Source organism: Phoca vitulina, unplaced genomic scaffold (genome assembly GCF_004348235.1).
Source record: "Phoca vitulina isolate PV1807 unplaced genomic scaffold, GSC_HSeal_1.0 scaffold32, whole genome shotgun sequence".
Classification (NCBI taxonomy): Eukaryota; Metazoa; Chordata; class Mammalia; order Carnivora; family Phocidae; genus Phoca; species Phoca vitulina.
In genome coordinates, this window is record NW_022589735.1 from 563,399 (window position 1) to 585,307 (window position 21,909).

Genomic DNA, 21,909 nt, shown 5'->3' on the forward strand with positions numbered 1-21,909 from the left:
TCCTCAGCCCTGTCAGAATATTTTCTTTTTATAGCAAATACGTTAATATTCCTTTACTATCCTGAAATAAAGTTCACAGGGAATATCCTATCTGTACGTTTACTTTTTTCTCTTTTGTAGAAATCTGTCCATGTTAATATTTTGATGTATTTTTCCAGTTTTTTTCCCTATACATAGGTTTCAAAAGTATTTTAAAATAATCATAGAGAGGGGTACTCAGTCTGGCTGGGTCAGTCAGAAGAGCATGTGAATCTTAATCGCAGAGTCATGAGTTCAAGGCCCATGTTGGATGTAGAGATTACTTAAATAAATAAACTTTTAAAAATGTGAATGTTTTTTATTTTTTAATTTTTATTTATTTATTTATTTTTAAAGATTTTATTTATTTTTCTGAGAGAGAGAATGAGAGAGAGAGAGCACATGAGAGGGGGGAGGGTCAGAGGGAGAAGCAGACTCCCCGCTGAGCAGGGAGCCCGATGCGGGACTCTATCCTGGAGTCCCAGGATCATGACCTGAGCCGAAGGCAGTCGCTTAAACAACTGAGCCACCCAGGTGCCCGTGAATGTTTTTAAAAATAAAATAATTATAGAGATACAATTCTATATACTTTATTTTTACCTTTTTTTTTTTTTTTAGTAGGCTTCACACCCAATGTGGGACTTGAACTCATGACCCTCAGATCAAGAGTCGCATGCTCCACCAACTGAGCCAGCCAGACACTCCTAATTTTACTTTTTTAAATTGAGGTATAATTAACATATAACATTATACTAGTTTCAGGTATACAACATAATGATTTAATATTTGTGTATATTGTAAAATGATCACCATAATTGCACATTTACTCTTTAAAGAAAATCAATACCCTAATTAATAGAAAAGAGAAAGTTATTAAAAATAAAATAAAGGCACCTTGGGGCACCTGAGTGGCACAGTAGGTTAGGCGTCAGATTCTTGGTATCGGCTCAGGTAAAGATCTCAGGGTCATGAGATCAAGCCCCGTGTGGGGCTCTGCCCTGGGCGTGGAACCTGCTTCAGATTCTCTCTCTCTCTCTCTGCCCCTCCTCTGCTCTCTCTCTCTGTCTCTCTCAAACAAATAAATAAATCTTAAAAAAAAATAAGGGTACCTGGCTGACTCAGTTGGAAGGGCATGTGACTCTCAATCTTGGTGTCATGAGTTCGGGCCCCACACTGGTTGCAAAGATTACTTAAATTAAAAAAAATCTTTAAATAAATAAAATAACATTATTTGAATATGCAAATGCTTCCTCAGAACGACTCTAGAAATCTCAATGAAGAAGCCCATTGCTTGCACCTACACAGACTTACTTTGAATGGGACAGCTACAAATACTAACTGACACAAAGTGTGTTGTTTGAGAACTCAGATACCACCAAAATGAACAATTCATGCTAATTTCATTCCTGGAAAAGTCAGTGTAAAAACTCTTTTTATATTTTAATGTTAATTAGAGATGATTCTAGGCTCAAGTGATTATAATCAAGCTTCTCACCCATATGAATGTCTGGCAAGACACTCAAAAGCATGTACAATATGGGACAATTGGGGGGGCAATTTTTAAATGTGTGAGCCTGACATCTTTTCCTCCAAATGTCTGAGGACTCCCTAGTTTTTGGACAACCAAAAACTCCCCACAGATTCCCAAAATGACCCCTAGGGGGCAGTATCTCTTACTTTGTGAACCATTGTCCTAGATCAACCCTCTGCTATAAAAAAAGCAAATGGATAAGGTTAAATTTTTAAATTGCAGCTCTGTGATTGCATTTCTAAGGGGAACCCAACTTACACATTCCTGGTACAGGATGTGATGTGACCTCATTCCAAGGTTGAGCCCTAGAGAAGTTAGTAACAATAGTACTGACCTATTTATGTAGGGCTCTCCATTTTGCCAAGCGCTTTCAGAGGTGCTATCTCCTTAGTCACAAGAACCCCCTAAGCAGATTGTTATTCTCCATACTGAGAGACGAAGAGGCACGGAGAGAGAGATTATCATGCCCCACAGATCAGGGCTGTTGGTTGTCATGGAACTGTCTCAGCAGGACTTTGAATAGCAGCATGCCTGCAAACGATTCATGATGGGCATTTACTGGCCAGTGCCTGAATACAGAACAGTTGCTTCAACCTGTCATTTTACACGTGAGGAACCTGAGGCTTAAAGAGGGAGATGGGTTGTGTGATGGATGAGTGAGGAATCACTTGCCCCCTCCCTGATGACAGACAGCCATCTGTGCGAGGGGATGGCCAAAGTGGTAAAGTCCTGCTAATCCCTCAAAGTCACAGAAATGGGCCCAGAAATGGAGAAGGATGGCTTGGAATCCAGGCCTGAACCAAGGACATTATAAATATTCCCTCCTCAACATCTGGGAATGCCAGGGACTCCTGATTCCTCCAAACCCCCTCCCTGCCTCATCCATTCCTAGTCTTCATCCTATTCAAATGGATCCTGAGCCCAGGCAATCAGACGAGAGGTCCTGTTCATCCCTGGGTGTGCATGAAGTGTTACCTGGCACGACCTTCAGGAGCCCCCAGGCAACATAGGAGGTACAAGGGGGTTCCAAATGGCAGATCTGAGTACAGATCCAGCTGCACCCCCAAAACTGCCTGATCATCGGGCTCAGCTGGGGACAGAGAGCAGGGATGAAAGCAGCCTGGGGCAAGGAACGATGACTCCTTAACTCTCAGCTTTCAAGTTTGGGTAACTCTGGGCTCATGGTACCCTATAAGAGGAGTACCTTCAAGGGAGGTGCCCTTTCCCCAGCCAGCAGAGCTTTGGGTCCCCTTAAGACTCACTTCTCCTGGTCACAGTGGAAGGAGAAGGTGGCTGAATCCCCTCTCCCAGGGGACACATGCTACTCCCTGAGCTCTGAGCCAGGGTTGCTATCTTGGGTAAAGGTTTTCAAAACTCCAGGAGGCCTTGGAGATCCACCATCTCATCATAAGCATGACAATCTCTCAGCAGAGAGATGAGGGAGGATGGCTGCCCCATGATAAAGCAGTACGTTTTTAAATTTCCCACTTAAAGGAAGGAAGGGAGGGAGGGAGAGAGAAAAAAACATGAAAGAGAGAGAGAGGAAGGAAGGAAGGAGGGTAGGAAGGAAGGTAGCCGCATTTGGGGATTGCGTGTGTGTGCGTGTGCGTGCGCGTGCGTGTGTGCGTGTGTATTTTTTTTTTGACGCATTTGTTCTTAGTAGCAGCTGTCACCAAGTAAGCACCTACCATGTGCCAGGCATCGTATTCTGCTTTACACACAGGATCTGATTTAACCATCACAAATCCCTTTAGTAATAGCTACTATTACTATTCCCGTCTTGCAGGTTAGCAAACTGTAGGTCAGAGAAGTTGAATAACTCGTCCTAACCTAGAAAGCAAAAAAATAGCATATTGAAAATTTGAACCCTTGGCTGTCTGGCTCCCAAGGGTATACCCATTTCACTAGCTGCTCTGCTGTCCTACCTAGTCCTCCTTCCAGCCTTGCGGCAGATTCTTATCACTGTCCCCCGCAGGACAGATGGAGCTCTGAGCCTCAGTAAAGCTGATGATGTTACTGTCTGTAGAAGCAGGGAGAAGGCAGCCATTGTCTCATCCATTTGTTAAGGGGCAGTGTTGAGCTTAAGAACAGAGGCCCAGGAAGAAGGAAGGAATTCAAATCGAGGCTTGGATTCTCGCTAGCTGGGTGACCTGGGACCGCTACTCACCTGTTTTAGCTTCAACCCCTTAAAATGGGGAGGAATATCTAGTCTGAGGGCAATTGTGAGGAGCGTACAAGATAATGTGTGTGAGGTGTTGAGCACAGGACAAGCGTCATTACCAAATCTCCTCTGCCTCTGGCTCAGAGGTTCACATTTTGTTCAGATGCGCAATAAATTATTCTAGCTAATTATGCAGACCAGTGCTTCTGAACCTGGTTGATGTCAGAATTACCAACAAAAGTATAACAGCTTGGGCCCCACCGCAGGAGGTTTTGAATTCGGAGGACTGAGTGGGGCTTGGACCTTTGTATCTTTAATAAATTCTCAGGTAATGTGGATGTACAGCCAGGTTTGGGGGAACCAATCTACTGGCATAGACATCTCAGCCACATTGGGGAAGGGATTCAGGTTGCTTCCCTCTCCAAATCCCTTTCTCCCCTGTCTTCTCCTGACCAATGCCCCATTCCCCCACCTCCTCCCCACTGGCTTCTCTCCCCAAATCAAGGTCTGTATGGCCTGGTAGTGAGTCAGTGACACTCAGTGTCCCATGGAGCCTGTCTTTCCAGAGGCTAGGGAACCCAGGATGGGGCTGGAGAACAGGATGCCAGGGTTTCTGCTCTGGATTTGCCCCCTTGTTACTCACTGGTGGCCCAGGGCCAGTGAGTCTTCAAGCCTCAGTTTGCTCATGGCCCATAGACAGTTGGGGAAATTGGAGTGGCCTGTTTGGACTCTGATTCCTTAGGGGTATATCCCTGGCACTTGACAGCCAGAGAGCAGGGGGGTGGTTACATGAAAAAATCCTGCATAATTGTGCTTTCCCATCACCATCTCACAGTGATAGGAAATAAACTCCAGCATCTACTTCAGCCTGTAATGTCCTCTGTTCTCGGTCCCTAGCCTTTGCTTCACGGTTATCTTATATGCCACCTTGCTTTCTGGCCTTCTTGCTGTTCCCCGAATGCTCCAAGTTTGTTCCCACTTCAGTTTTTACACTTATGTGCATGGCTTGGAATGTTTTTGCAGTGGATGACCACAAGTCTGTTTCCTTCTTTTTATTCAGGGCTCAGCTTACATGTCACCTGCTCAGAGACGAGTTTGCGGATCAGTCACTAAACCTAAAGTATCATCCCAAGCACTGGAACACACCACCCTACAGAATATCATTGCATTTGAGCATTCACTGTAGCTGTCTTTCCTTTTTTAAAATTTACTTAATATGTTGCCTGTTTCCCTTTCAGTAGAATGGAAGCGTCATGAAAGCACATTCTTGGTTGCCTTGTTTACTGCTGTGTCCCTTGTGCCTGAAAAGCATTCATTGTATGTTTGTGGAGTAAATAAGCTAATGAAATGACCCCAGCCTAAATTGTGATTTATTTTCTTGGTCAGAGGACACCCCAGATTCTGAGAGGGGGAAGTGACTGTCCCAAAAGCATTCCAGGCCTTTTGTCTTCTTTTTCCAGGCCCTTCCCGTAAAACCTGGCTGACACACAAACTGAGGTGGGGTGGGGCTCCTAGGTGTGATGAAAGCTTGGAGTTGCCCCATGAATGGTGCGGCTAAGGCTGATGTGGAGGTGAGAAGGCGGAAAGACGGATCACACAAAGGGAGAGGCAGGTTGGGACAGGAAAGCAGGGTGTGAACCTGGCGGCAGGTAGGGGAAAGGGGTGACTTGGCTGTGTGTCAGGAAGTGTTCCCTCCACCCTCCCCTGGGGAGAGCCCTGACCTCAAAGTCGTTTTGTTTGGGGGAAGGAGGTGGTCAGGCAGTTGTTGAGGGAGAACAAAGGTGTGGCCTGGGTGGTCACCATCCACTGAGGTACTAGTGATCACCCAAAAGAATAATCTCACGGTGGCACTTGGCCAAATAGGTGACAGGTGAGCTTCCGCCCGAAACCAGTCCAACTGACAACATATAGCCTCAGACCTGGCAGGAAGGGAAAGAAGAGAAGCCTCAAGGAATGGAGTAGTCAAGGTAGAATGCTTAGTGATAATAAGATAATAGGTCACATTTATTGAGAGCTTATAATATGCCTGGCACTGTACTAATTGCTTTCTTATATGAGTTTCCTCATTCAATCTTCAAAAAGCTCTCTACAGAGGAAGCCCTATTATTACTGTTATTTCCATTTGAGAGATTTGGAAACTGAGGCTCAGTGAAATTAAATATCTTGTTCAAGGTCACTCAATATGTAGCAAGGTCTGGGGCGCCTGGGTGGCTCAGTCGGTTAAGCGACTGCCTTCAGCTCAGGTCATGATCCCAGGCTCCTGGGATCAAGTCCCACATCGGGCTCCTTGCTCCGCGGGAAGCCTGCTTCTCCCTCTCCAACTCCCCCTGCTTGTGTTCCCTCTCTCGCTGTCTCTCTCTCTGTCAAATAAATAAATAAAATCTTAAAAAAAAAAATATGTAGCAAGGTCTGGATTCCAACTTAGATATGTAGTAACCTAGGCCTGGGAAGGGTTGCTAGGAGCAAGTCAAGAGGGCAGACCCCTGCAAAAGTGGGGATGGAGAGAGACAGTGGGATAGCCTGTGTATAAATAGGAGGCCTGTTTTTATCTCTACACATGGGCTGAATCAGGCAAGCAACTCTATTTGGCACAATTTGAGGGCTCTGAATGCCAACCCAGCCCTGTGTCATATAACTCCCTCCCCAGAACGTCTCTGGGAGCTGAAATATCTACTGGGAGAGTCATTTCTTTGGGTCAGGACATTGACAGCAGAAGAGTCCTGTAAAAATACATAGGTTGGAGGAGAAACACATCAATCTCCTGGCACCTGTTGAACATAGCAACCTAGGCTAGCCAGCTGGCTCCCATGGGAGAGGATCTCAGTTTCCACGTTGGGGAAGAAGGTGGGGTTCCAAGACAAGGAATAGTATGAGGCTTGTTGCACAACCATTGTCTCTCCGATCCCAGAAGCCTGGGAATTATAATCCATAGTTCAAAAATCTTAATGAAGACTATGTCCCCTGGGAGAAAGATGGAGGGAAGCCACTCCAGCAGCTGGAAGAATACTAACTTCCTTTGCTTTTGCTGGATTGATACCAAGTGCCTGCAACTGCAACTCTGGTTACTTTGGGCTCATGAAACCTGCTGGAATTCATGTGTCTAATTTTTTTTTATGTGTCTAATTTTTAAATGATATATGAATTAATTATGATTTACTATTTGCTGTATTGCTAGGCGAAGAAGCGAGTGTTACCCTTCAGAAGGTGACATGGGTGCAGATCCCTGGTGTGGAGCAGGGATGGCTGGAGGGACCAGGCCTGGAACAGGGGAAGGAGCGAGGGGTGTCCAAGGGCAGAGCTCAGCTCAGCAGTCGCAAGGCTGCAGCGCGACAAGCGTTCGGGGAAAGGTAGGAACTGGTCCCCGCCACCTGCCGGTCAGCAGCCCTTCCCACAGTCAGGCGGCGGCGGCCCTGGCCTGGTCCCAAAATATGTGAGCGCCGCCCCCTACTCCCGCCCCCTTCCCCCGCCGCGCCCGCGGAGTGGGGGGCTGCGGGGGCTGCGCGGCCGGCGCCGGGAGCCGGGCGAGCGGCCCAGCGCGGGAGGGGGGAGGGGGCGGGGGCGGGGCGGGGCTTCGGCGCCTCCCGGAGCCTTATTCCCAGCCGCGCGCCCGGGAGCCTTCAGTCGACCGAGGGACTTGCGGGCGGCGTGCGGCTGGCGGGCCTGACCGAGACGCCAGGGGCTTGGGCGGGCGGACGGACAGAGTGAGCAGACAGACGCCCAGCGGCCGCCGGCTCCACGCAGGTCCCAGCTAGGCTTAGCACCCAGAGGCCGGCAGCAGACCGAAAGCGGCCGAATCTCCTGCGCTCCGCCCGCCCCGGCTTCCGTGCCAGCGCCCGGTGGCCGCCGCCTCCGAAGTGATTGCTGCCTCGCCGCCTCCGCCGGGTCCAGGACCATGAAGCTGCTGCCGTCGGTGGTGCTGAAGCTTTTTCTGGCTGCAGGTGAGAAAGCTGCCGACGCCCCCGGAGGTCGGGGGGGGGGGTTGGGGACACTGTGCTGGGGGGCACAGGGGAAGGTCGCTGCAGCGACCCCAGCGCGGGCCACTTGGTGGGGCCCGTGCTCACTGGGTGCGGGCGGGCGCCAGCACTGGTGCGTGGCGACCGAGGGTCTGGAGAGGGGGTCTGATGCGGCCTCGCCCCTCACCCGCAGCGCTCTCGGCGTTGGTGACTGGCGACAGCCTGGAGCGGCTTCGGAGAGGGCTGGCAGCTGGAACCGGCAACCTGGACTCTCCCACCGAATCTACAGACCAGCTACTGGCCTCGGAAGGCGGCCGGGGCAGGGAAGTCCTGAACTTAGAAGAGACAGACCTGGATCTTTTAAGAGGTGGGTGTGAGGGCTGCCCATCCTCGACCCCGCGGTGGGCAATTGAAGAATAAGTGGATTGAGGATTCATGCCGTTTGGGCACACTTGCGGGTTGGGCGTACTCGTGGAGGACTTCAAGGAAAAGCTGCTGAGACTGACAAGCTTACTCGGGGATCCTGAAATGTGGGTCCCACTGTCTTTCTTGCTGTTGAGTCTCACATGCCGAGCTGCTGCCCTTCTGGGTGGTTTAGAGCCTAGGGAGAAGGCAAGGTGTCTGGGGTCTGGTACATTCCCCTGGGGTAAGCTGGAGTAAGGAACAAGGAATGGTTAGGATGCTTTCCGTATTGTTTCTGTATAACAATGGGTGCAAGTCTTAATTCCTCTATCAAATGACATTATGTATAAAATGACAGATGTGGAGAGCCTAGGAACATAGTAGGTGTGCAGTCTTCTCCATCCACCTGTCTCCAGGTTGGAGAAACAGGGGAATGAGGAACTCTTGGTTCCCCAGGTGAGGCCAGCACCTCCTGGGGAGCCTATGAGCGGTGGGCACAGTGTCCCTAGGGAGGTATAATGAAATGCCATGTGTCTACACATCCCACCCAAAGCCTAGAGACTTCTGAGCACCCTGAGTCCCTGAGAGAGACTCCGAGCGATGAAGGGCCAGGTGGGATCCTCCAACCAGCAGATGTGGCTGTGGCTGAGTACAGGCACAGGGCAGAGTCCAGAGCCTCCAGCAGTGCCCACTTGCCTGCCTCCGGCCACCTGCCGTGATTCTTGAGGGTGGAGCAGGGACTGAGCCTTGGAGGGCCAGAATGACTAATTTCATTGGAAAGATACCCACCTGTTCTAGCCCTGCCTGCTCCTCAGCCACGTTCCCCCTCCTTACGCAGAGCTTCCCTTAGGTGCTGTCTCTGCTTCGTATAAATCAAAGGTCTGCTCCCAAGCCGAGCCTGCGCTGCCACCCTTCATCCTCTCCCCGTAGCCTCCTTGGGTCACCCCTGGCCGGAACAACCTGGATTCTCGTAGCCCTCTCCTCCTAGGCTGGGCAGAGCTGGGCTGTGACTCACCCTCCACCCACACGGCTGTTCCTCATACCTCTGCAGACCTGACTCACTACTCCCTGTCCCTGGCAGGAGCCTTGCTGTCACCCTGTCACTCTCTTCCTCCCCTCTCTGGTTGGCTTGCCTCTCCGGCCACAGTTTCGCTACAGCTCTGGTCACTCCGAGCATTGGCCTCACCTGAGTTCTGAAGGGACTTGCGTCTACACCAGAGGAAATGGGACTCTGGGACTACTGGCACCTGCCTGTCTTCCCTTCTCTTGGCTTTGCTGGGTGAAAGCTATTTTTCAGATCTGGGGATCCTATCATCTAAAATGAATAACCATTACCATTTATTAAGTACCTACTGCGTTCTAGGCACTCATTATGCTATTGTGGATTGATTAATCCTGTAACAACCTCTGAGATTGAACTTCTGCTAGCTACTACTTATTGAGAACCCCAAGGTTCAGAGAGATTAAGCTACTTGCCCAAAATCAGAGGGCTAAAGTTGGAGCACAGGTCTGCTAACTTCAGAGCCCATTCATTGTCTCATTCCTGGTTCAACATCCTGGGTGCTCTAGACTTGTCCAGGGGAAGGGACAGGGGTGCGTGAGCAGTTTGGTATATTGGGAAAGCACTGGATATGGAATCCAGAGACCACATTTCTGACCTCAACCCTGCATGACCTTTACCAAATCACTGCCTTTCGGGACCTCAAGTTTTTTATCTGAAAATGAAAAGCCATGATATTCTTTCAAGTCACTTCCTGCTTGAGGATGCTGGGTCTCCAGTCCAATGTATGATGCTCACCCTTGCACTAGACACATGGCTACAGCCATGGGCAGCAGGCATGTTTTTTCTGCTGGGAGCAGGGGAGAGAAGACTGGCGTCAGACCCCTGATGGGCTAATGGGCGTAGCCCACGGTCAGTCCCAGCTGGATGTCTATGTGAGGCTGTTTTTCCCCCCTTTGAAGTGTGGAAAGAATGGGGGGAGTCATCATTGTTCCAGTTCCTTCTGGATAGTTCCTTACTTTCCATCTTTCGCCCCCTTGTACACACTATACTCATCCATCCTAGAGAGCTATAAACAGGACATTTGGGGGGTAAATGTAATAGACCTTTGAGAGAAATGGTGAGCTGCTAAGGATACAGAGCCAGGTAAATATTCTGCTTGAAGTCAAAAAAGCAAGGACTTGACCGGGGATGGCCTGCTTGCGGTCCCCAAGCCTGGCTCTGGCCTGGGCTCATGGTACCCTGGTGCTAACGGGTGTGTCAGAGGGGGCCATCTGGACGTGGACACTGTTGTTATTTTAGGAGCCCTCCCCCCCCCCAAGAAAAACCCTCCAAGTACCTTCTCCAGAAGCAATTTTTATCTCTGACACTGTCTTCCTGCAAGTGGGTCACTGAGTGCAGCATCAGGAAATGAGGTTGATTTAAGGCCAAAATAGCACCAAGTGGGCGTGGGGGAGTAGATGGGGATGGACAGTGGGGTGGGGGCGAGGTTGGTAGAACTGCCCAGTCAGCGGCAGTTACTCAACAGAAGCTAGCATTGTTTGAATGGAGTTCTTAAATGGAGTCTGAGAAATGCTTTCCTTGGGACCCCTCTAGCCTCTGTTTCCTCCACTGCTTTCTGGTGGTTCGGCCCAGTCTTCCTTTAGCCCCAGGGAAGCACTGAGCCTGGGGGCCTTCCCGAGTCCTCTGACTTCAGGTGGGATCAAAGAGGATGTATTCCTTCCAAACATGATGCTGTTCTGAGTCTTTCCCCCAGGAGAGTCAAAGACTTAACAGAGTCTTTCTCTCCTGCAGCTGCTTTCTCCTCCAAGCCACAGGCTCTGGCCACACCCGGCAAGGAGGAGCGTGGGAAAAAAAAGAAGAAAGGCAAGGGGTTAGGGAGGAAGAGAGACCCATGTCTTCGGAAATACAAGGACTTCTGCATCCACGGAGAATGCAAATATGTGAAGGAGCTCCGGGCTCCATCCTGCATGTAAGTGTCCCTTCCCTGGGCTGACTCTGCTCAGCACACTCTTTGTCAGTCACGTGGCTGTTCCTCGTTGTCACTGTTCCTTGAATTCATAATTCTACCCAGTTTCTTCTCAATCTTTAGGCGGAAGTTGGGAGGAGGGGAAATATTTTTAGTCAGCGGAAGGGGCTCTCCCCCGCATGGGATGTAATTTCCTGTGGTGTAGGTTTGTGACGCTCTTTCATCCTTGGGGACATTTCCTGCTTGCTCAGACATGAACATGTGGCTAGGAGAGCTGTTACCTGCAGGCAGGTCCTTCAGTCCTACCTCATGCCCTACTCCAGATGGGAGAAGCCGGTAGGACACGTGGCAGAGTAGGCTTCCGGGGTGGAGCAGAACTCCTGGGGCCTCCTTACCCAAGCCCTGCAGGCAGGTATGAGGTGCATTTGGACTCACACTGTGCAAGTGTGTGTGCTCGGACATATGTGTGCTCGTATGAGAGCACATTGCGGGTTGATTCAAAGGCATGGCAGGACTAACCAGAAAGGAATCATCATGGAAGCAGGGAGAAGCCCCTTTGTCTCTTCTTCCTCATCCCAGCAAGGGCCAGGACGTGGGGGAACATAGTGGGTATTGGCCTTTGGCCATGGGATTGGGAGAACACTTCCTTTGTGCAAGATTAACAGGAAATGGAACCCAACCCAGTAGGCTTCAGCCCCTGGTCAGCACCCTTGCCCCGGGTGGAGGGGCCGTGGGCTCCCCAGCTACTCTGCTAGGCCAAGCCCAGCAGACGGCTGCCTGGGCACCCCCTCGGGGATGATGGCACCGCCATGCTCTCTGGCAGGCATAATGTCGCCACTGTGCCTGAGGCCAACACCCACATTCGACCACAAACATCTACTCTCTTCCTCTGGGCACAAGGTCCCTATAGAGAGACAGGCTTTGTGACCTGGGAGACTCTGGACAGGGCCAGGAGACTATTAGGTGGGCACCTCTCAACCTGTCCAGAAGGCTGGCTGCCTGGCATCTCTTCTACTGTGATTGGTACCGATCCCTTAGCTTTTTAAAGCTTCCTTGTCCTGACTGATCTGACATAGCAAAGCTGCCCTGTACTTGGCAATTGGCAGACAGACCCATCACTCTCTACCATGTCCAAGATCACTTGTGTGTCCTCCCCTATAACATCCTTGTCAGGAGCTTGGTATTAGAGCGAGTTGCTTTAGAATAACATAGACAGTCCCCATATTATTCTTCCCAAGGTCTTGGGATAGGGTGGGAAATGTTTGTCTTAAATTTGTAAAAGGCCATCTTTGGCACAGGATGGAGGCAGTGACTCCAAGGGTGGTCAAGATGGATTGAGGCCAGGAATCTGTCTGGTCCAGGGCTTTGGTGGATGGACTTCGACTGCGTAGCTGAGAACCTCTGTAAGGGTGCTATCCTGGAGAGCTGGGCCTGACCCACCAGCGAAAGCCGGTAGATAAGGGTGCATAGGGCCAAGATGGTCCTAGGGATAGTGATGATAACCATGATGATGCCTTCTCTCCTTTGCCCCATAACTTCACAATTAACTTCTAATATGAGCTGAGCCCCGCAGGTACGGGTTCAGTACCTACCTGGTGCCAACTATTCTAGGGAATGGGGAATTATAGTCATGTCCTGGGATTCTCAAAAGCCCTAGGTGGGGGTTGGCAGGGCTTGTTATCTCTAGTTGAAAGGTGAGGAAACTAGAGCCAGGAAGTAGGAAGTGATTTGCCTGAGATCAACAGCTAAATAAATGGATGGAAACAGAACAAGGATTCAGGTGTCTGGCTTCCAGTCCAGCATGCTTGTCATGCCCCGAGGCTGTACTGGGTGTTGGCTTGTGTCCTCCTTCCCTATCTGTCCTTACAGAGTTTGAATAGGATTTTATAGAGGACAGCCGTTAGGTTCGAGGTCTCTTAAGGCTTTTCGTAGCATAGCAATCTGATTTGAAGACTTCGTCTCTGCTTCCTAGGCAGATTTGCTAGGGGCTGGATTCTGTGTCCGCTTTGGCTACCTCCTGCCTCTGGCCTTTGGAACTTGGGGCAGAAAGCAGCAAGAAGACACAGAGCTCCCGGTGTGGGGAAATGTGATATCTGGTCACCTGCATTTGAGGTCCTTTGTTGCTCCTCCTTCCTCTAGACCCAGGAACCGCCAGCCGGAGTGTGTCCAGGCTGCCCTGAGGAGCTTGAGGCTAGCTGGCTTCCTAAACCAGTCCTTCTCAGCCACCATAGCCAGGAAAACCCTTCTGTGTCACCAGCCAAAAGTTGCCCTCAAAGAGCAGTTTCCTGGGGCTCCTGACTGGCTGCTGACCTAGAAACTGGCTGCAAAGTTTCCTGTGGTCGGAGGAAACCTGGAGGCAGTCAGGCTGAGGAGAACTCAGCTGGAAGACAGACAGGCGTGGGACCTTCCCTTGGCCTCACTGGCCAGATGCTGAGAAGGAACAGCGAGCCCCCTTCTCTTTGGCTCCATCTGACTTCGGTGCCCCATTCCTCAGGGCAGTACCCTCTGGAGTCCTATTATATAATCACTCACACATACGTGGGACTTGGCCTTTTGTTAAGGGCTGTTAAGTGTAGTATCTCATTTGATCTTCAAAGTACTCTCGTGAAATAGGTATTTATTATTCCTGTGTTTTACATGAGTAAACCCAAGCTTGGAAAGGTAAAAGTAACTTGCTCAAGATCACCTGGCTAGAAATAGCAGCAAGACATGAGGTAGGGGTGGAGAAACCCAGTTTGGAAGATGTCTCTGGACCCTAGAGGGTTCTTCCTTCCATTGTAATACTAATACAAGTTCTGAAATGGGTCACAAACATCAGTAGGAGGAGCATGTTCCAGTTTGGTGGGTTGCTGGCTCTGGGCAAGATACATGATCTTGCCCCCACCCGGGATGCTTGGAATGGAGTCATCCACCCTCCTTCCCTGGGGAAGCCAGGAGTCATCTGCAAAGGGAGGGGGAGGTGGGTAATATTAGGATGTTTACATTATTATCCTTTTGACTCAGGGTGGGGGTGGAGGGATTATGTAACTGAATTGCGGGACTCTGAGACCAAGCTTTATTTCTATCATCTGAGTAACTACCTGTGGGGTTTGAGTGATGGCTGGAAGTGAAAAACAGCCTCAGCTTCACTTCCCTTCTCCGCCCCCCCCCCCCCCCCCCCCCGGAGAACATAGTCTCTGAAGTCATCTAGACTGCTGGGTTGAATCCTGGCTCTACCTCTCACTAGCTGCATAACCTTGGGCGAATTAGCTAAGAACTTAAGCCTCAGTCTCTCCATCTTTGAAATGGGGATAGTAACTCCTACTCCACAGAGATGTTTTTAAGATTAATTGAAATGATTCTTGTAAAGCAATTAGCACAGAGTACTTGGCTCACAGTAAGCCTTTAATGTTTGCTATTTATTGTTCAAATTAATAATAATAAGTCAAAGAGCAGGGTCAGACAACCCCAGGAACCTATCACTTCATCAGGTACATGTTTCCTGGGGGTAATCTGTGCTGTTCCGAGTGGAAAGAATCATGAATTTGGAATCTGCTTGGACTGGTTTCTAGTCTTAGCCTTGCTGCTTCTTAGTTATGCTACTTTTGGTAAATCACACCCTCTGATCATTAATCTTAGTCTTTCAATCTGTAAAATGGGGCTGTACCTGCCTACCAGATGTTATGAGCCTCAGTTGAGCTAGCAGATAAGGATAGTACCTTATAAACTGTTAACTGCTGTGCATAAGTGATTTTCCAGGGGCGCTCCTGAGAGCTTCCTCTATAGCCTGCCGGGATGGGGGTCGTTGTTTTGCCCACCTTGGCCAATGGGTTCATGGAGAGGCTGGGCATGGAGCCGTGTGCCCTGCTGTGTATCTACGGGATTGACCCACATTTATCCTACAGTGAGGTGGTTCCCCAAAGCACCCAGGAGGAGCTGAGGCAGGGAGAGGCGCTCGGCACTCAGCAGGGGCGGCCTGGCCCCCCTGCTGCTGCCCGGTCCGGATAGGTCCACTTCCGGGGTGCCTCTCGGCAAGAAGAAGGGATTCCTTGCTCTGAGGTACCTACCACATGCACAACCTGCTTCCCAGAGGAGGCACAGCTCCGAATAGAGGGCCGCCAGGTTCTCGGTGCTTCCGTCAGCAAGCTAGTGGCCCAAAGTCCCCAGGCAGACGGTGCCAGTGTGCTTGTGTGTGTGATTGGGGAGCACACTGAGCTCAGAGTCAGATAAACCGAGACCACGCTTCTGCTCTGCTGAGTGACCATGGGGAGGATAGCTCTGCCTTTCTGTAACGTGGGGGGCTGCCACCTACATCAAAGGGCCTCTCCGGCGCTCAGATACAGGAAGGGACATGAATGTGCTTGTTCAACTGAAAGGGCTTCCCAGTCTTCCTAAGAGCTTCGAGGAAATGCTTTATGTTAGAAGAGGCATTTGCCGTCTGATTGATTTCTTGGGTGTGAAAAGCCGGAGTGTTGTTTCTGACATTTTTCCATGCTCTGGCAAGACAGCTGGGCAAGAAGTTACCTTGGTTTTTTTTGCTTTGTCTTATGATGGAGGAGGCCAGATAGCCCAGGGTTCAGAGGCCAAAAGTTGATGTGAAGCTCTCAAATTGGGCCCTGCACCCAGAGGGAGCTGGGAGTTAAATGAAAGGAACTTGAGAAAAATGACTCCTGGCAAAGGAACAGGACCTATTAATAGGATGGGCCGTGGCTGAGAGGGACTGAGGGCTGGAAGCCGTGGTGGAGAAGGCTGGGTTTATTTCTGGGTCAGAGTTAAGGGGCCTCACCAGAGGGAAGGATACTCGGTCCCCTCAACTCAACCCACCAACTCATGGACCTAAGTCTTCTGAGGGGCTTAAACAACATGTCTTAATACACATGTAATAAATCACCCACACATGGAACATATGTAGCTTGGACCTTGAAGTCCTCCCTCACTTTTTCCCCGCCTGGAGCGGGAATCTTGAGCCAGAGAACCAGAGGGAATGGAGAGGGGGGCGAAGGGTGGGGAGGAAAGCCACAGAGCCTTCAGAGCGGCTTCTCAGGAGTCTTCTCCTAGACCCCTTCTAGAAGGATAGAGGAAGGGTGGGGATCAAGGCCAGGACTGATAGGCTGAGGCTGTGAGGACTGCAATCTGGCTTAGGCAGGAGGACCATTGCCTGTAGAGAGAGGACAGACCACTAAGCTCATCTTTGCTTTGTCCTGTCTGGAACCAGCTGCGAGCCCGGTTACCACGGAGAGAGGTGCCATGGGCTGAGCCTCCCAGTGGAAAATCGCTTATATACTTATGACCATACAACCATCCTGGCTGTGGTAGCCGTGGTGCTGTCGTCTGTCTGTCTGCTTGTCATCGCGGGGCTTCTCATGTTTCGGTGAGTATTGGGGCCCCCTGCAGGCTGTTTCTGCAAATCACTCCCATTCCTCCTCCGGCTGGGTCTTCTGCCTGTGATTCTATGAGCCCTTCAGCCTCCCAAATTCCAGGCTAGGAATCTGACCGACATTCCTGAGTCCAGGTTCTCTATGAACCTAGCTTCTCTGGCCTGACATGAGTCCAGTGGTCCAGAGCCCAGGGCAAAGATTGCCAGGTCATAGCAGGTCCTGCTTTCCACAGCAGGCCTAGTAACCCACGCATGGGTCTACCTCTTCTCACAGTTCTTTCCCTTTGCTCTGTTCTTTGACGGCATTAGTGTGTGGTTTGATAGACAAAGCATGGCTGGTGTATGGCTATTGGGATATCCTTTCAATTCTGAGGCATCTCACCCTCAGGCCGGGCTTCCAGTCCAGGTTATGTTCTAGACTGGGGGAGACCTACCAAACACTCTGCCCATTTCCAAGCCGTGCAATTCGTCTGTTGTGAGATCTGGGCCAAGTTACCTGTCTCTCTGAGGGCTATCATCTTACAGTGATTGTAATCTGTCTACCTACCTCCTAAGGATATTATGAGGATATGTAAACAAGGTCAAAGTCCTCAGCAAATTATAGCCTGCTGTTAGAGACAGGCATTCCTTGGGGCAGTTGGGCCTTTGACCAGAGGTCTGTTGGGCTGCCATACCATCTTGGCTTTTCCAAGTAACGGAGGGAACCATCATGGCAGTGTCCTTTAGAAAGACCTTCTCTGAGACCTGCACCCTATCATATCAGGCAGAGCTTGCTCACAAAACTTGTCTCCTTCAGGTACCATAGGAGAGGAGGTTATGATGTGGAAAGTGAAGAGAAAGTGAAGTTGGGCATGACTACTTCCCACTGAGAGAGACCTGTGCTCAAGGTAATGGTCCGTCCTTTGCCCCATGACACCATCACCATCTTCCCTTCAAGGCATTCTGAATTCTTCTCTCGACCTAGGGGTTGGGGACAGGCTACTATGGAGTCAGGGTCCCATTGCAGAATGGTTTTCAAAAAGGTTTTCAGTGGGCCATCTCCACTAGGGGTGACAGTTGCTAGAGAAACACCTGAGAGAGATGCCTAAGACAACAGCTTCTCCCATCCTTGTCCCCTCTTCTGCCCATTCCCAGATGACCTTCCTACTTCATAAGACTGGACCTGGGAAACTCTTAAGACCTCTTAAGACTGGATCCAGCTTTAAATGCCTTCCTTTTGTGCTTTAGGAATCTGCGGGGGGACTGCTACCTCTGAGAAGGCACAGCTGATCGTAGACTCTGCAGAGGGAAAGAACGTCACAGCTAGTCAGGAAGACTCCTTCATTCCCAGTTGCTATCTAGATTGGGCCTCCCATAATCTGGTATTTTTGCCAAAATACCAGAGCCTTCAAGTGCCAAACGGAATATGTCAAAATGGGATCTTGGTGAGAAGAAAGCAAAAGTGAGAGACCTTCATGCCCTTCTGATTCCCCTCCTCCAAACCCCACGTATCCTCATAAGTGTGTTTAAACGATTAACTTCTGGATTCGGATGCCAGTTGTATTCCATATGCTCCAGGATCTTTGACTGATAAAAAAGAAGAAGGAGAGGAAGAAGGAAAGCTTTGTGGATTGGAAGAAAGTTACAAAGATTGAGAAGCCATGTACTCAAGTAGCCACCAAGGGATCTGCCATTTGGACCCTCGAGCGCTGGATTTGATGAGCTAACTGTGAAATAAATACCACAAGCCCGAGAACTCTGAATTTTGGGACTTCTACCCAGACGGAAGAATAACAACTATTTTTTGTTTGTTTGTTTGTAAAATGCCTCTTAAATTATATATTTATTTTATTCTATGTATGTTAATTTATTTAGTTTTTAACAATCTAACAATAATATTTCAAGTGCCTAGTCTGTTACTTTGGCGATTTCCTGGCCCTCGACCTTGTACGCCCCACCGTCTGGCTCAGTGTCGCACCCCTCTGCCACAACTCTGAGATGGTTCTGTGACCCATCCGTAGTAATCTGTTCTCTGTCCACATTTCTGAAGATCTTTCACAATCACAGTGCCACAGCGGGAGGTCAGTAGAGTCAGGATATAGGAGTTAACTTTGTCAGATCCACTCTATGAGTTGGACTGCGGTCTTGCCTAGGCGATTTTGTCTACCGTTTGTGTTTTGAAAGCCCACAGTGCTGATGTCCAAGCGTAACAGATATTGGTGTTTGCCTATGTCCTCTCCCTGCGAAATCTCGTAAGAGGTTGGGCTTCCATGCCGGCAGCTTTCCTGGCTCCTCAACCCCCATGGCCCCAGGCCCACAGAGTGGGAACTCCCTCTTCCCTGTGTCATTACATTTCTCTTACTCCTGCCATTCTTCTGGTGCTACTCCATGCAGGGGTCAGTGCAGCAGAGGATAGTCTAGAGAAGGTATTAGCAAAGAAAAAGGCTGAGGAAGAGCACGAAACATTGGAGCCGACTGTTCTTGTTAACTGATGACCTACCAATTACTACAGAGTTCGGAGGTGAGGAGGGCTTTTGTGGAAACCCACCCACCTCACCGAAAACTAAAAAGGTATGCTATCATGGTCCCTTCTGGAAGTTTCTGGTGCCATTTCTGAACTGTTACAACCTGTATTTCCAAACCTGGTTCATATTTATATTTTGCAACTCAAATAAAGATAACCCTTACTCCACAGACTTCTGTCTGCTTGTTTTATCTGGGAACTGGTTTAACATAGTTCCTAAGCCCTGAGTCGATATTAGGTTCTATGCCAGGCCTCTTTATGGACACTATCTCCATATCCCTGACAACAGTGTGATGGAGGTACTATCATCATCCCATTTTTCCAGAGGAGAAAGCTGAGGCTCAGAGAGGTTATGTAACTTACCTGAAGATACACAGTTGGTAAGTGACAGAGCTGGGACTGGCAGTCTGACTGCAATTATTTGTCTTAATATTTATATCATACCATCTCTGAGACACCAGAAAATAAACCTCTCACATAGGAATTTTGGCTGGCTATAATCAGGGAAGACGTCCACCCATTCAGTCAATAGACTCTGGACTCGGGGCCTGGTCCTGCACTATATACCCAATGAGGCATTGCCCCTGGCGGGAACAGGGCACCTTTGACTTCCCTTTCATGCTCCACAACCAATCTGTCAGCAAACCTTGTCACTCCTACCTTTGGAATATATGCTGAATGCAGCCACTTCTGATCACTGCCCCTACCATCACCCCGGTCCAATTCACCATCATCTCTGGCTCGAACTCTTCCAACGGCCGCCTGTCTCCTTTCTTTCTCCTTGCTCTCGTATAGCCAGTTTCTAACATAGTAGCCAGAGCGATCATGTAAAACGTAATCCAGCTCTTGTGTGCCTTGCAGGCTTTCCCTGACCAACCTATTAGATGACAGCACATTCCTCACCCCCACCCCGTTCTTCTTACTCTCCCTACATTGCTTTCTTTTCCACCAGACCCCTATCACCACTAACATATTCTTCGTTGATTGTCTAGCTCTTCCTGCTAGAATGTTAGCTTCATGAAGGTAGGGTTGTGTATGTTACTCCAATCCCAGATTGTAGGCATTCGATATTTGTCACATGGATGAATGAATATAAGAAATGACTAAAATCTAGTCAAAGGCCAGCAAGGTATGTGATCCAGTGCTGCCATGGAAATGTGGTTGGGTTTAAAGAAGGGCCTCTATTGGGGAGGGTGGGGGGGGGATGACAGGATAAAAGTGGAATTTGGGACAGATCATCTGGCCATGGTGTCCTTGGTAGATTGGAAGCAGAGAGATCCATTGGGAGGTCATTGGACAAGTGTCATTGGACTGCCCTCTCCTCATCCTCTTCTCTTAGAGAGTTGTGATACTCTAAAATTTCTCCAGGAGTCCCCTTATATATACTTTTTTTTGAAAGATTTTATTTATTTGATAGAGAGAGCACAAGCAGGGGGAGCAACAGAGGGAGAGGGAGAAGCAGGCTCTCCGCTGAGCAGGAGCCCGATGCGGGGTTCGATCCCAGGACCCTGGGATCATGACCTGAGCCGAAGGCAGATGCTTAACCACTGAGCCACCCAGGCACCCCAAAAGGGTACATTCTCTGTGTTTCTATTTATTTAAAATTTTAAAACTGGGGGCTCCTGGGTGGCTCAGGCAGCTAATCATCCAATTCTTTGCGGCTCAGGTCATGATCTCAGGGTCGCAGGATGGAGCCCAGCCTTGGTTCTGTGCTCCCCAGAGTCTGCTTGAGATTCTCTCTCTCTCCTTCTCCCTGGGCCCCTCCCTCCCCACTTGTGCACTTTCTCTTTCTCTCTAAAATAAATAAAATCTTTAAAAGTTTTCTTAAAATAAAATTTTAAAACAGGTAAAACTTATCAAGGGCGAAAGAAATCAGGAAAAAAGTCCCTGTTGGGATCAGTAGTGACTGGAAGGGGGCAAAACAGGGTGACTTCCAGTGCGCTGATGAACGTTATGTTCCACAATCTGGGTGCTGGCTACCTGGGAGTATTCACTTTGAGAAAATTCTTCGAGAATGGTTTGTGCATTTCTCTGTATGTATTCAACTACAGTAAGAAGATTTTTCAAAACTTGGATCGGGGACTCTTTTGCTATTTGCATTATATAAAGCTCTATGAAGTACCAGTATATTACTTTGGTAATCAGAGAAAACAGAACAGATGTCAGTGAGGTACTTACACTTGATCTTAGCCAAAAGGCCGAGAAGCGGTCAGTGAGGTACTTAGAACTCTTCGCGGGGCTCTCTCTCCTGCTCCTATCTTGCACCAGGCTCAGCTTTTCAAACACACTTTGTTTCTCCAGCTAATGTTTCCTGCGGCCTCTGGGCTTCCTGCCTTTCAGGGGCTCTCTCCTGACACTGCGGCTGTTGGGAGCCTCCCCCCCACCCCCCACACCCGGGGCATCTCCTTGGCTGATATAGTGGCTCTGGGAGCCTCTGAACTTGCAGCCACTTGTCAAGACCGTCCTTCCTGTGCACTGACAAGCACCTACCTCTTCTCCGATGGGCTTCCCCTTTGGCCCCTTTTCCATACTTTCTTTTATAATGTTCATCGTAATCATTATTAGGCTAATAATCAAATAACTATCTGATAGTCATGGAGTGCTCACTAAGCCGGTCCCCACATTCTACAGGCATCACCTCGGTTGTGTCTCGTGATGACCTAGGAGGTAGGTGCTCTGGCTACCCAAGTTGTGGATGCCTTAGATGAGTGGTGAAGTCCAGATGTTAACTTGAAAACTTAACTCCCAAGCCTTCACTCTAACCACTAAGTTACATTCCCAAATGAGTTCTTCGGGCCAGACTTGTTTTCTCTTCCTCTCGTATTCATCCAGAAAAAACGCTACAGTGAGGCGCTCATATGAAAGGGACCTTAGAAAGCAACTCCTTAGAGCCCAAGAGTTTCCTCCCCAGGCAGCCCCCACACACACCGTTTACAAACTCATGGGAGAAGATGTGAGGTGCCTTATCAGGGTACAGGGGAAGGTACAGGGGGCAGGCTGACAGGATCCTGGGTCC

The 21,909-nt window shown here is 49.5% G+C and overlaps 1 protein-coding gene across 1 annotated transcript; it reads left to right on the forward strand.

Annotated features, from left to right (window-relative positions):
- Window positions 1-7,307: 7,307 nt before the first annotated feature.
- On the forward strand, window positions 7,308-19,058 carry HBEGF (heparin binding EGF like growth factor). Its single transcript, XM_032425367.1, has 6 exons — window positions 7,308-7,648; window positions 7,857-8,030; window positions 10,860-11,037; window positions 16,229-16,384; window positions 17,187-17,277; window positions 17,618-19,058. Exons 1-5 carry the CDS (start codon window positions 7,603-7,605, stop codon window positions 17,257-17,259), a joined length of 627 nt encoding a protein of 208 aa, XP_032281258.1. The 5' UTR covers window positions 7,308-7,602; the 3' UTR covers window positions 17,260-17,277; window positions 17,618-19,058.
- Window positions 19,059-21,909: the final 2,851 nt, after the last annotated feature.